The 14,543-nt window shown below is 40.1% G+C and overlaps 1 protein-coding gene across 4 annotated transcripts in view; it reads right to left on the bottom strand.

The window, feature by feature from the left end:
- LOC140464502 (dynein axonemal assembly factor 8) overlaps nt 1-14,543 on the bottom strand; it is a 103,332-nt gene that overhangs the window by 59,132 nt on the left and 29,657 nt on the right. For all 4 annotated transcript variants that reach the window (XM_072559648.1, XM_072559649.1, XM_072559647.1 and 1 more), the window contains 6 exons: nt 11,563-11,731; nt 6,737-6,925; nt 5,938-6,132; nt 1,934-2,128; nt 1,611-1,727; nt 183-327 (listed from right to left, as the gene is read on the bottom strand). In XM_072559648.1, coding sequence (XP_072415749.1) covers nt 183-327; nt 1,611-1,727; nt 1,934-2,128; nt 5,938-6,132; nt 6,737-6,925; nt 11,563-11,731 — 1,010 coding nt within the window. The remainder of the gene's footprint in view (nt 1-182; nt 328-1,610; nt 1,728-1,933; nt 2,129-5,937; nt 6,133-6,736; nt 6,926-11,562; nt 11,732-14,543) is intronic.

Raw genomic sequence — 14,543 nt, 5'->3', positions numbered from 1 at the left:
ATTGATGTAACTATGGGTTTGGATTCTAATTGTTTTTGTTTGTTGGAACGTTTTCTTAAGGGTTGACTAGAATGACTGAATTCAACCCAGGATTAGGTGGCCAATTGTTCAGGAGGAATAAACAGTGATTCTGCTACTCCAACTATGTTAGAACACAACTTACTGGTCACATTTGGCTTTACCTGCACTCTCTGCCAGAAGCCTGTATGAAGGGTAGAGTAATCGAAGTCCACAAATATCCAAACCATTGCCAAGGATGAGCTGCAATGTGTGATGAAGGGCTACGGGATTAATCAATAAGTTTTCAAACAGTAGTGCCATAGTAACCTGAAATAGAAACAATGCTGAGATGAGTCAACTGGTAGGCATTTTAATTTTTAGTAAATGTCTAATCTTCATAAATAAAAGGACCATTTACAGATGAGAGTTTGCCAGCAACTCTGTGCGGTGGTGGCATGATCCATTGTTTATTTCCCCAAGGAAGCATCTATCTCACTGATAAGGTATACACTTAGAGTCATAGAGATGTACAGCATGGAAACAGACCCTTCGGTCCAACCCGTCCATGCCGACCAGATATCCCAACCCAATCTAGTCCCATCTGCCAGCACCCGGCCCATATCCCTTCAAACCCTTCCTATTCATATACCTATCCAAATGCCTCTTAAATGTTGCAATTGTACCAGCCTCCACCACATCCTCTGGCAGCTCATTCCATACACGTACCACCCTCTGCGTGAAAAAGTTGCCCCTTAGGTCTCTTTTATATCTTTCCCCTCTCACCCTAAATCTATGCCCTCTAGTTCTGGACTCCCCGACCCCAGGGAAAAGACTTTGTCTATTTATCCTATCCATGCCCCTCATAATTTTGTAAACCTCTATAAGGTCACCCCTCAGCCTCCGACGCACCAGGGAAAACAGCCCCAGCCTGTTCAGCCATCCCTGTAGCTCAGATTCTCCAACCCTGGCAACATCCTTGTAAATCTTTTCTGAACCCTTTCAAGTTTTACAACACCTTTCCGATAGGAAGGTGACCAGAATTGTACACAATATTCCAACAGTGGCCTAACCAATGTCCTGTACAGCCGCAACATGACCTCCCAACCCCTGTACTCAATACTCTGACCAATAAAGGAAAGCATACCAAACACCTTCTTCACTATCCTATCTACCTGCGACTCCACTTTCAAGGAGCTATGAACCTGCACTCCAAGTCTCTTCGTTCAGCAACACTCTCTAGGGCCTTACCATTAAGTGTATAAGTCCTGCTAAGATTTGCTTTCTCAAAATGCAGCACCTCGCATTTATCTGAATTAAACTCCAAATACCACTTCTCAGTCCATTGGCCCATCTGGTCCAGATCCTGTTGTAATCTGAGGTAACCCTCTTCGTTGTCCACTACACCTCCAATTTTGGTGTCATCTGCAAACTTACTATGCAATAAAAGTCATTTCATATGATAGTAAGTAAGTGTAAGCAATACCTTACACTTGGGATTTGCCCCCTTACTCCTGTGAACCAGCACGATCTATTTTCCAATGTTCACACAAGCCTGATCCATTCTAGCACTGGGATTGACATATGAAAACAGTGTGTGATTGTGCTCTTACCTCAGGTTTCTCCCCACAGCTCTCACCAATGTCAGTCACAGAAGGACAGGAACTCTCATCTGTCTCTATAGTCTGCCAATAAAACCCCATCTCAATCTCAAATATTTTCTTAACAGCCTGTGTAAAAATCAAAGAACAAATGAACTAAGTTCAAATTCTGATCAAAGTCACATAAATACTTTACATTCCTTTACTGTTTCATTATCTTTAACATCCTCCTAGCAAGCAAAACATCAAATTCATTAGTGACCCAAGCTCAGTATGACTTGGATTCAATGTGACCCATGAATACATAGTGCGAAAAAAAGTTTATTCAAGCCCACCTTGAGATCTGGCTTAACAGAAATCAGGGAGTTGAGACGAACTGGTGGAAGATAGATCTCTGGAGGGAACATCTGTCTCTGAAGGGAATCATTCATCTGCTTACTCCACCATATCACTGCTTTCAGGCATGTTTGGGATAAAAATTTCATAACCAGTTGATAAAATATTGAAGTTCCACGCAGTTCCTCTTTTGGCTGTGAATAAACAAAGAAAGGAGGCTAGGGCAACCAGTTCTCCAAGAAAATGACATAACCCCAAGATATCAGCGACCACTCCTCAGTCTGGATTTTCTTTGAGATTAGGTGAAACTCAATAGATATCACATCTGGTTAAGTCACTGTAGCACAGGTTAAGATTAACCTCTCGTATATCTTTTCACCAATAATGTGTGTTTTATCGAAGCTTTGTGTCAGGCACTCATCAAGTCAATCTGAAAAATGTACAAATGTAAAGGGAAAGCAATATTTATACTGTATGACAGAAGAGGTATAATTGTTTGGCAAGTTGATTGATTAATAGAAGCATTGCCATGGAGAATACATCAGTTAATGATGACTGACAGTTAACTTCCAATCATGGGTTAAATTTTAAACCAGGTAAATTGACTTTAATTAATCAGGTACAGCCCTAAAAAAAAACAGAAAATGGCTGCCATTGAAACAGGTGTAGTGTGTGTACATATTCTTTCTGTCTGCAAAGTACAGGATCCCTTGTGTTAATTACCTAGCTTCCTGGACATGCAAGTACAGCACACTTTTAGCCCACCTGAGAAACCTAAACTGGTCATCAGAGTAATTCGTTGCACAGTCAAAATTACAAGTCGTTCTGCTATAACACGCATTTTGCGAATGCAAATTTGATGTAACGTGATTGACAAGTTGGACACTGTTTCTTAAGCTTGAACTTTTAAAATGTGTGTCGGCTGCAATGCAATTACATCGCCAACAGTTTAAACACTGGTTCTAAAGTGTGGTTTTTCCACAATGCGGTGTTACACAAGACCACAACTATCGTGTTATTGAAGAACTATCTGTATATAGCAAATGTTATTCAATCTCAGAATCATACTTAGTGTCAGATGATCTTTGAAAACATGGGTGGGTTAAGTACAGTCAGTACCTAGTTTGTTGTGAACAGCTAAATGGATATGCTGTTTGATACAATGCCCTGGAACACACTGCCTACATAACTTGCATTATATTAGTACTGACATTTATATACCACATCATTCATTTGTATTGGCAGAACATCTTTTTGGCTTGATGCAACAACTTGTTAATAGGAAACACCACTTGAGTTCCTACTGCGTACGTGCAGCATGAAAAAGTTATCTATAGCGATTTTTGCGAAGATTTGTAGCTCAGATTGATGATAAGTATGTAAGTTAGCTCACTGAGCTTGAAGATTTGTTTTCAGACGTTTCGTCAAAATACTAGGTAACATCATCAGTGAGAGTCTTTGGTGAAGCTCTCTCGATGTCCTCTCTATTTATAGGTCTTGGTTTCTTCAGGTGGATGATGTCACTTCCTGTTCATTTTTTTAAGGAAAAGCAGATAGGATCTAAATTGATGTGTTTATTGATGGAGTTCAGGTTAGAATGCCATGCCCCTCAGAATTCTCATGTGTGTCTTTGTTTTGCCTGTCCTAGGATGTATGTGCTGTCCCAGTCAAAGTGGTGTCTGTATGTATAGAAACCAGAGTTAGCTTTATTTGTTGCTCAAACTTTTGAGAGGCCTAATCCATCTAAGGGATCTAGAGGTATACTGGGAACTTTTCAGGATCAATACCTTTCGCCCATTCATGAGCTTGAGTGACATACAGCAAGAAATGAACTGACCAGTGATGCATTACCCCACAGGATGGCATTGATGTGCCCTGTTTCAGCATACAGCTTGTACAGTGAACTTGGGCCCTATTTACAAGTTTTCTAATAAAGAAACCTTGCAGTGCATTTAACTGTAGGAATCCCAATCCAAGTACTGACTGTGAAGGTAGGTTTTCTGTATATAGTAGGAGAAAGCCCACTGGCCAATTTCTCAATTAGGTCACTGAGAAATGGAAGCTCATATGGTGACCCTGTTTCAGAAATGAATTTGAGTACAGTAGAGTCCATTAGGACAAGTAAGGAAATTCTTTTATGCACCTGTGGATTCAAATATAGTAAACAAGGAACAAGAGTAGGCCATTTGGCCCTACGATCCATCTCCACCATTCAATAAGATCACCATCAACTCTATATTCCTACATATCCCTGATAATCTTTCTTCCTCTTGGTAATCAAGAATCTAAATCACATGCTATAGGATCAGCCTCATCATCAATCTTGTGCAAGCCATGTGATCACCATACAAGGTTGATGCTGAAATAGGGCTCATCAAATCCATCCTGAGTGTTAATGGCTGTCCTTATCAGATCATTTCCCACTTTATATGGTGTTTCATCTGGATGGGGTTGCACGCTAGCAATCAAGCTCTGCTATTCTTGAACACAAAAGTTAAAGATTTTAAGTGGTATGGAAAATTGCACAATTTACCTGACTTTTATACCCAGGTTGACAGAAAGTATACACTAAGTACTAGACAGGAATTACTAATTATTACAAGTAAATTGATTACAGCTACAATTAAACAATTATGAAGGATTGGAATATAACTCTACTAGTTAAACTATAATCTCCACATTGACTGATTTATACTTTATAAAAATACTCTGATTTATGAATTAAAAGTCACAGCTTACAGCAAAAAGGAAAGGTAAACCAGTTTTCTTCAAGCTAAAAATAGAGCTCCTGAGCTGGTGGAAGTCTCATGGCTTTTCCCTATCTTGTTCATAGCTATTCAACTGCCTGAGAACCAATCAGATCGCTGTTGCCAAGCAGAGGGCCTTTCTCATTAATAATTGGTCACTAGTCCACAGATCAATCAGCTACTTGTGGCTGGTTGAATGTTCAATTGTACACAGCACTTAGTTCTAGCTTATCTGCAAGTTACACTTTCGAGTACTGCTTCAACCTGCAGCTGTGTAAATGGCATTTACATTGAGTGTTTGATAATCATTCAACAGTCCTCATTTTAACATGGTTATTTGCCCATTTCAGTCTACAATTAAAAAGACATGATCTGTACAATTGTGTTAAGTCATGAACAAGCCTAAGTCCATCACTTTTGGTCCTGAAAACTGCTCAGTAAATGTCAGATTACTCTTGAGGCAAACTGAGTTTACTGGAAGCTATTAATAAACTGAGTGCTATACTTTTCAACAAGAAAGAACATGTTACGCTGTGCCTATTACAACGCTACAAAATAGGTGTCAGTCATTTTTAGTTCATTTCTCAGGGCAATGCCTTGACCAATCAGGGACAACCAACCTGTTTTACAATTTCAATAAAGCTTGACAGTTAACTTTGAGTCATCATTAACTGATACATTCTGCATGGACAGTATGTCTCTAATCAGAGTTTACTTTCCAACCAATCAGCACTCTCCTCTCTTACAGTATAAATGTTGTTTTCTTTTACATTGGTAGCACTTCTGAATTTTCTTGACATGTGCAAGATAAAAAGCTTCGATATAATATCTTTTGTTTTGGTAATGCTGAATTTTGTGCTGTCAAATGACATTGCATTTGCTTTATTTTTTAAAATGAAAAACATCGTCCATACACAATATTGTCCATTCAACCCTGAATATTTTCTAGGGAAAACAAGTGAAGATTCCCTAGCCGTGATGTGTTTGCATCACTTGCTTGTGCTATTTACATTCTGTCAATATGCTCTCTTGCTCATACAATGGAATACTAGCTAATTGTCATCTCCAAGTAACCTGACAGTCCTGCATGCTTTGAAGACTGAGATAGGAGGAGAGAGGTGTAACTTGTGGACTACATATATTACTGCACAAGCCAACTAAATGTACCAAATTTTCTTCACTCAGTATCGTCCAGATAAACTGACATTGTGAACAAGAACAGTCAACATTTCATATAGTGAGTAGTTAATTCCAACCTTGTTTTTCCGGTTCTTACTGTAGATGATCTTACTGGCATTTAGAACCTGAGACACGGGCACCACACAGACATAAAGAGCGAGGCCATCTTCTTGCCATGCCTGCTGAACTCCTAGCACCTGAAATGGTGCCTTTACCTCAATGTCACCACAGTCTCCGTGTAATCTATTTACAGCAAGTAGTTGAGTTGGCACCTGGTCAACATGAAAATATTTCTTTATAAATGCATTATATTCAGAAGGTGGATATATAAATTCATTCAAAATATGGATTTTTTTCAGCCAGTAATATGTTGAAGTCAGCTATCTTCTACATCACTCAAATGGGAGAGAATACACAATAAAATTAGTTTTTCTTTTGTTTTTAAAAAAATGACATTGATGTTTTAAGCAAGTTCTTTATGAAATATCAAAGCACTGCTACTGGGGTGATGTGAAAGAAACTGAAGTTAAAGCTATGTCTAGTTAGAGACCATGCTGTGCAAACAGCCTAGCAATGCCATACTTCAAAACCTGATTAAAAACTGAAAGAATTGCGAATGCTGTAAATGAGAAAAAAACCCAGAAGTTGCTGAGCAGGTCTGGCAGCATCTGTGAAGAGAAATCAAAGTTAACATTTCAGATCCAGCAACCCTTTCTCACAACTGATTTAGTATTTCCCATGTTCTGAGGAAGGATCATCAGATCCGATATGTTAACTTTGATTTCTCTTCACAGATACTGTCAGACTTGCTGAGCTTTTCCAGCAACTTCTATTTTTGTTCAATACCCGATTGTTCTTTTTTAGCCAGAAACTCACCAGGGAAAGAAACCATGACACCAATGCATTATATAAGTTGACTGTGGTCATCATACTGTCCAGCAAGTGACCAGTCTGCTGCCCACTAGTTGTCAGTTGGCCACAGCTGGAGAGTTGGACTGTCAGTAGAAGCATGTCACTTCTTCCTTTCTGAAGTAAGGTGCTGATGTTGGGCAAATAGGAGGCCTCCTGTAAACAAAGAATAGAGAAAAAGCCAATTGCTCAGAACTGTCTCAAACTTTAAATGGAATTGGATTGCTCAGCATTGGAAATTGGGAGTCCTGTTTAAAACTCTGGTTTCTTTGTAGTTCTTATTTAGTATTTCCCATGTAGCATGAGACCTCATTTAACTCAATTATTGGGTGCCACACTATTGTATTGTGCGTGCAGTGTTTTCAAATATAAGGTTTTGTTCTTGAAAGGAATGAAAACTGACCATAAAATGGAGGTGGGAAACAGTCATCCTTACATGATGAGTAGCTGTCTGTGGTCATTGGCTGAAAGGGTTCAGACAGACATTACGTCGATCAATTAGCTTGGCTGACTTTATGGCAAGTGTGATGCAAAATAATGCCCACAGTGGGAGTTTGATGTCTGTACAGCTTGTGATAATTCATGGGGGGGCTGCCTCTAAGCCTCTCCCCATGTTTAATGTGGAATGGTGCCTCTCAATTTGTACATACTGTAAAGACCTCACTCTAACAATGAGGTATATCCATGGCTAATTTTGTGAACTATGGCTAATTACCTGATTAGCATTTATGAAGTTAAAAATCACACAACACCAGGTTATAGTCCAATAGGTTTATTTGGAAGTACTAGCTTTCAGAGTACTGCTCCTTCATTAGGTAACTAGTGGGGCCAGATCATAACACAGAGAATTTATAGTAAAAAATCACAATGTTATGCAATTAATCTGGGATTTACATATTAATGAACTAAAACCTGCAACCCATTCTAAAAGATGAAAGACTTAACAGCAATCTAGGTTTGGTCAATATATCGTGTTAATTGCATGACATTGTAATCTTTTACCAAAACTTCTGTGTCTTATGATCCTGCCCCATTTGTTACCCAATGAAGGAATAGTGCTCTGAAAGCTAGTATTTCCAAATAAACCTGTTGGACCATAACCTGATGTTGTGCGATTTTTTAACTTTGTCCATCCCAGTCCAGCACCAGCACCTCCACATCAAGCTTTTATGAAGGCAGAGCAGTATACGTTGTCTATATAGGCTTCAGTAAAGTGTTTGACAAGGTTCTGCATGGTAGGTTGATTTGTCAGGTATGATCACATTGGATCAGGGGGAGCTAGCCAATTAGATACAAAATTAGCTTAACGGTAGAAGACAGAGGGAGGTGATAGAGGGTTGTTTTATAAACCTGTGGCCAGTAGTGTACCACAAGGATTAGTGCTGGGTCCACTGCTTTTTGTCAGTTATATAAATGATTTGGATGTGAATATGGTTAGTAAGTTTGCAGATGACACCAAAATAGGTGTAGTGAATAGTGGAAAGATTATCTCAGAATACAGTGGGGCCTTGATAAGATATGCCAATAGGCTGAGTGGCTGATGGATTTAATTTAGATAAATGCGATGTGTTGCATTTTAGTAAGGCAAACCAGGACAGCACTTACACAGTTAATGGTAGAGCCTGGTGAGTGATGCTGAACAAAGAGACCTAGGTGTGCAGGGTGCATAGTTCCTTGAAAGCATAACTACAGGTAGAGTGGTGAAGAAGGCATTTGACACCTTGCTTTCATTGGTCAGAACGCTAGTTGGAATGTCATGTTGCAGCTATACAGGACACTGGCGAAGTCACGTTTAGAGTACTGTGTACAATTGTGGTCACCCTTCTATAGGAAAAATGTTGTTAAATTTGAGAGGGAGTAGAAAAGACTTACAAGAATGTTGCCATGACTGGAGGGATTGAGCTATAGGGAGAGGGTGATTAGGCTGGGACTTTTTCCCTGGAGGGTTGGAGGTTGAGGCTGACTTTATAGAGGTTTGTAAAATCATGAGGGACATGGATCGGGTGAAGAGCCAAGGTCTTTTCACCAGGGTAGTGGAGTCTAAAAGTAGAGGGCATAGGTTTAAGGTGAGAGGGGGAAGATTTAAAAGGGACCTAAGGGGCAAATGTTTCATACAGAATATGGTGTGCGTATAGAATGAACTGCCAGTGAAAGTGGTGAAGGCGGGTACAATTACAACATTTAAAAGCCACGATGTGGAGGTGCTGGTGGACAAAGTTAAAATCACATAACATCAGGTTATAGTCCAACAGGTCACACCCTGTCATGGCAACCACTGTAAAACGTGCCAGCATGTTGACATGATACTACATGGGGACACCATCCACCAGATGCGCAGCAGGTACTCATGTGACTTGGCCGACATTGTTGCTGGAGGTAAGGATGCACCGGAGCATGGTACATTGGTGAAACAAAGCAGGCACTACGACAATGGATGAATGGACACTGCTTAACAATTGCCAGACAGGAATGTTCCCTCCCAGTCAGGGAGCATTTCAGCAGTCAAGGACATTCGGCCTCGGATCTTCGGGTGTTTGTCCTCCGAGGTGGACTTCAGGATACACAACAACACAGAGTTGCCGAGCAGAGGCTGACAGCCATGTTCAGTACTCATGAGGATGGCCTCAACCGTGATCTTGGGTTCATGTCACACTTCAGGTGACCTCACTAAACTGTACACTCTTGCACACATACATAGATGATCACACTCATACAGATCCTCTCTCATACATGCTCTTTCAGACACAGTTGCCCAAGGCTGGAATCGAACCCGAGTCCCTGGTGCTGTGAGGCAGCAGTGCTAACCACTGAGCCACTGTGCCGCCCATACACACGCTTGCACATTCATTCTATATTATTCAAAAATATATAATCTGTAGGCAGTCAGTCCATGTGACATTTCATAAATTCATACTTTAGAAATAGAACCACTTTGACTCAAAGTTGGAATACAGACAGACTTGAACCTCATATCTTTAATGCATTTTCTGAGCTGAGATGTCACTTGTTTTTTTGAAAAAACCTGAAGTTATATCGGGAATGTGACATGAAAGATGTTCCGGGATTTACATATTAATGAACTTAAACCTGCAACCCATTGTAAGTGATTAAGACTTAACAGCAATCTAGGTTTAAGTGAGGACTGCAGATGCTGGAGATTAGAGTTGAGACTATGGTGCTGGAAAAACACAGCAGGTCATGAAGCATCCAAGGAACAGGAAAATCGATGTTTTGAGCAAAAGCAAATAATAATTAGGCATGACCCATATAACAGTAAAAAGAAAATCCAAAGGATTTCTGATCAAAGGCTTTTGCCTGAAACGTCAATTTTCTTGCTCCTCGGATGCTACCTCACCTGCTGTGCTTTTCCTGCACAGCACTCTCGACAACAATCTAGGTTTGTTCAATACATCACATCAGTTGTATGACACTTTGATCTTTGACTGTAAATTTTGTCCCCTATTGTCCCCTATGATCCTGCCCCACTAGCTACCTTTTTAAGGAGCAGTGCTCTGAAAGCTTATACTTCCAAACACTTTTGCACCCAGTCAACATTTCTAACTAAAGCCTATATACGCACATTTTAAAAAAGAAAGTTCAATTGTTGGACTATAACGTGGTGTTGTGTGATTTTTAACATTTAAAAGGCATCTGGATGGGTATATGAATAGGAAGGATTTAGAATGATTTGGCCCAAATGCTAGTTAATGGGATTAGTTTAATTCAGGATATCTGGTTGGCATGGACGATTTGGACCAAAGGGTCTGTCACTATGCTGTATATCTCTTTGACTCTATGACTACAGATCTTCCCTGACTCCCTTTCATTTCCTTATGAAGTAGCACATTTGAGTCACCACAGCACAAATCTCCATTCAGCCTGCCAAGTGCATTCTAAAACCTGTGTCTCAATCGCAATCCTGACTCATTATCTCATCCATCATCATAAATTGGATAACAATCCTAAATCAGATAACAATCCAAATTGGATATATGCAAAATTCAGTCCAAAAGCTAACCATATGAACATTCATTTTCCTGCCGAGGAAGAAATCACCCTGCCATTTGAGCCGAATCTTTGGTTGAAAGTCTTGCCCAGCATCTGACTCCAAATTGTCACCCTCAAGTTTATATTCACACTGCATCTCTGTTCCAGTTCCATGTCCACATACATTCACAGACAGTCACAAAGACAGTGTCACGAACAGGAAAACTGAAAATCTATTTTTGTCTCTATATTCTCTTTTTATTATGCACTTTTCATTAAAGTGGTGTAAGGTAGAGGAATTCTTGCTCTTGCATGTGCAGCAGTCTTGGTATATAAATAAGTGCTTAAAAATGGAAAATAATAATTAAACATGATCCATGCAACAGTGAAAAGAAAATCCAAAGAAATATGGATCTTTGGTGACTGTGTGGAGTTTGTACATTCTCCACGTGTCTGCGTGGGTTTCCTCCCACAATCCAAAGATGTGCTGGCCAGGTGAATTGGCCATGCTAAATGGCCCATAGTGTTAGGTGCATTAGTCAAGGGTAAATATAGGGTAGGGAAACAGGTCTGGATGGGTTACTCTCTGGAGAGTCAGTGTGGACTTGTTGAGCCGAAGGGCCTGTTTCCATACCAATCCAGTCCTGCTCTTATTTTTAAAATGTGCTCATATAGGCTTTAGTTAGAAGTGTTGACCGGGTGCAAAAAATATCAAAGAACAGGTGTTTCTTCCATGCTGTACTTTTCACTCTAATTGTTGGAAGACATGTGATGTTGCCTCCATGCTGTGCTTCCTTTGCACTAACCGGGTGGAAGAGGAGTGGTGTTTCATCTGCGCCACACTGCATTCCTGTCACAGATTTCAAGGGCTTCATGCTGTCCAGCTGCCTGTGCAGCCGCTGACGTCTCTGCTGCTCTTTTCTGCAATACTCCCTCTGCATTTGGTCATTTGGCTGCAGCATGCAACATGGATTACTGTTTCAAAATGAAATAGAGAGAAAAGCAGCATCTTTATAAAAAGGGGTGAAATTTATAAATGTTGATATTCAGAGGGGGTTGAGTGTACTCTTACAAGGAACAAAGAAATTTAACATAGAGATATGGTTAGCAGTTAGAAAGGCAAATAGCATATTCGTAATTATTACAAGGGGACTAGATAGTGAAAATAAGTCAAACTTGCTGTTCAAGGCAGTGACTTTCAGGAGTTCTTCAGTCAACAGACCACTCTCAGTGTAGCCTTAGTCTCCATTTCTAAATGTAGATATACCTGCATCGGAGGTATGTTTATTAAATTGGTTCCATGGACACGAGGATTGTCCTGTAGAAAGGATCAGTACATTGGGCCTATATTTTCTGAAGTTTACAAGAGAAGTTATATAATTAAAACATTCAAGATTGTGAAACAATTTGATAAGGTAGACACTAACAGGTGTTTCCCTGACCAAAGAAATAGAACATCAGGGACACTGTATCAGGGTAAACGGCTAATTATTTAGGTCTGAACTTAAGAGAAATTTCTTCACTCAATGGGTTGTGAATCTTTAGAATTCTCTTACCCAGAAGGGTGAGCATGTCCCACTGTTGAATATTTTTCATGCTGAGATAGAAAAATTTTTGGTCTCCCAGGGAATCAAGAGATAAGAAGGCACCAGGCAGGAAAATGGAACTAAGACCAAAGGTCAACCATGATTGTACTGAATGGCAGAGCAGGTTTGAGGGGCCAGATGGGCTTTGACTGCTCCTATTTCTTATGTTCTAAATCAAATAGTTTCACAACTGGCAACAGAATATTTACATCCAATTTACAAATGAGCAATAATTAAATCCATAAGGGGTGAGGTGTTCCTATCATGAATTTACCTTGAGCAGGTTAGTGTTCAATGACTATTATTTGTCACAAACATAGGTTTTTTATTTATTGGTCAAAGGAAAAAAGGCCTCCTTCTGTACCAGGATTTAATTATCTGAGGAAAAAGACACTGAGGTACAACAGCATCAAACTCAAATCAATCTCTATCCAGTTATTCTTTTATGTATGGCACAAGGCCAAACTTAGACACTGTTGTGGTGATCAGCTGACCATCAATCATGGTTTATGTTCAAAAAGAGTGGTCTGTTGACTGAAGAATTCCTGAAAGTCACTGCCTTGAACAGCAACAAGTCACTGATGTAATTAGTGATTGATGCATTAAAGACAACTATAATGGTTTTCAATTAAACTGCACCTTTTGCATTGAATAACAGCTAAAAAAATGTAAAAGGGGTAGCTAGACACTCAGTTAAAGAGTTAACTTTTAAGGAGGCTCTTAGCAGAGGAAAGGAACATTGACGTGTAGAGATATTTCGGAGAGGATTCCAGATTACAGAACCCTAGTGGATGAAAGAACAGGTATCATTGGTGAGGAAAGATGCACAAAAGATCATGTCTGAGAAATGGAAAGTCTTCAAATTTTTCAACTCATAGGAGATCATGCATCCCGTCATACCTCTCCTAACTTCTGAGGAACTATCCAATTAATCCTAACGCTCTGCTCTTTCCACAAAACTCAATGCAGTATAACAATGTGGAAAATTGCCCAGGTTTGTCCTGGACACAAAATGCAGCACAAATCCAAACTGGCTAATTACCACCCTATCGGTCTGTTCTCAGTTATCAAGGCAGGGCAGGTGACTGAGGTGTCAGTGGGGGAGTACTTTGGAGCCAGCAACCATAATTCTATTAGATTTAAAATAGTGAGGGTAAAGGATAGACAAGATCTAAAAATTGAAGTTCTAAATTGGAGAAAGGCCAATTTTGACGGTATTAGGCAAGAACTTTCAAAAGCTGATTGGGGGCAGATGTTTGGAGATAAAGGGATGGCTGGAAAATGGGAAGCCTTCAGAAGTGAGATAACGAGAGTCCAGTGAAAGTACATTCCTGTTAGGGTGAAAGGAAAGGCTGCTAGGTACAGGGAATGCTGAATGACTAAACAAATTGAGGGTCTGGTTAAGAAAAAGAAGGAAGCATATGTAAGGTATAGACAGGATAGATCGAGTGAATCTTTAGAAGAGTATAAAGGCAGTAGGAGTATACTTAAGAGGGAAATCAGGAGGACAAAAAGGGGACATGAGAAAGCTTTGGATTCTCCTTAATTCTATTTGCCAAAGGGTTTTTACAAATACATTAAGGACAAAAAGGAAACTAGGAGAGAATAGGGCCCCTCAAAGATCAGCAAGGCAGCCTTTGTGTGGAGGCGCAGAAAATGGGGGAGATAGTAAACGAGTATTTTGCATCAGTATTTACTGTGGAAAAGGACATGGAAGATATAGAATGTAGGGAAATAGATGATGACACCTTGGAAAATATTATAGAGGAGGAAGTGCTCGATGTCTTGAAATGCATAAAGGTGGATAAATCCCCAGGACCAGATCAGGTGTACCCTAGAACTCTGTGGGAAGCTAGAGAAATGATTGCTGGACCTCTTGCTGAGATATTTGTATCGTCGATAGTCACATGTGAGGTGCCGGAAGATTGGAGGTTGGCTAACGTGGTGCCATTGTTTAAGAAGGGTGGTAAGGACAAGCCAGGGAACTACAGACCAGTGAGCCTGACGTCGGTGGTGGGCAAGTTGTTGGAGGGAATCCTGAGGGGCAGGATGTACATGTATTTGGAAAGGCAAGGACTGATTAGGGATAGTCAACATCTCTTTGTGCGTGGGAAATCATGTCTCACAAGCTTGATTGAGTTTTTCGAGGAAGTAACAAAGAGGATTGATGAGGGCAGAGCTGTAGGTGTGATCTATATGGA

The sequence above is a fragment of the Chiloscyllium punctatum genome, chromosome 40 (genome assembly GCF_047496795.1).
Source record: "Chiloscyllium punctatum isolate Juve2018m chromosome 40, sChiPun1.3, whole genome shotgun sequence".
Taxonomy (NCBI): domain Eukaryota; kingdom Metazoa; phylum Chordata; class Chondrichthyes; order Orectolobiformes; family Hemiscylliidae; genus Chiloscyllium; species Chiloscyllium punctatum.
This window is presented reverse-complemented; position numbering and strand designations above follow the sequence as displayed.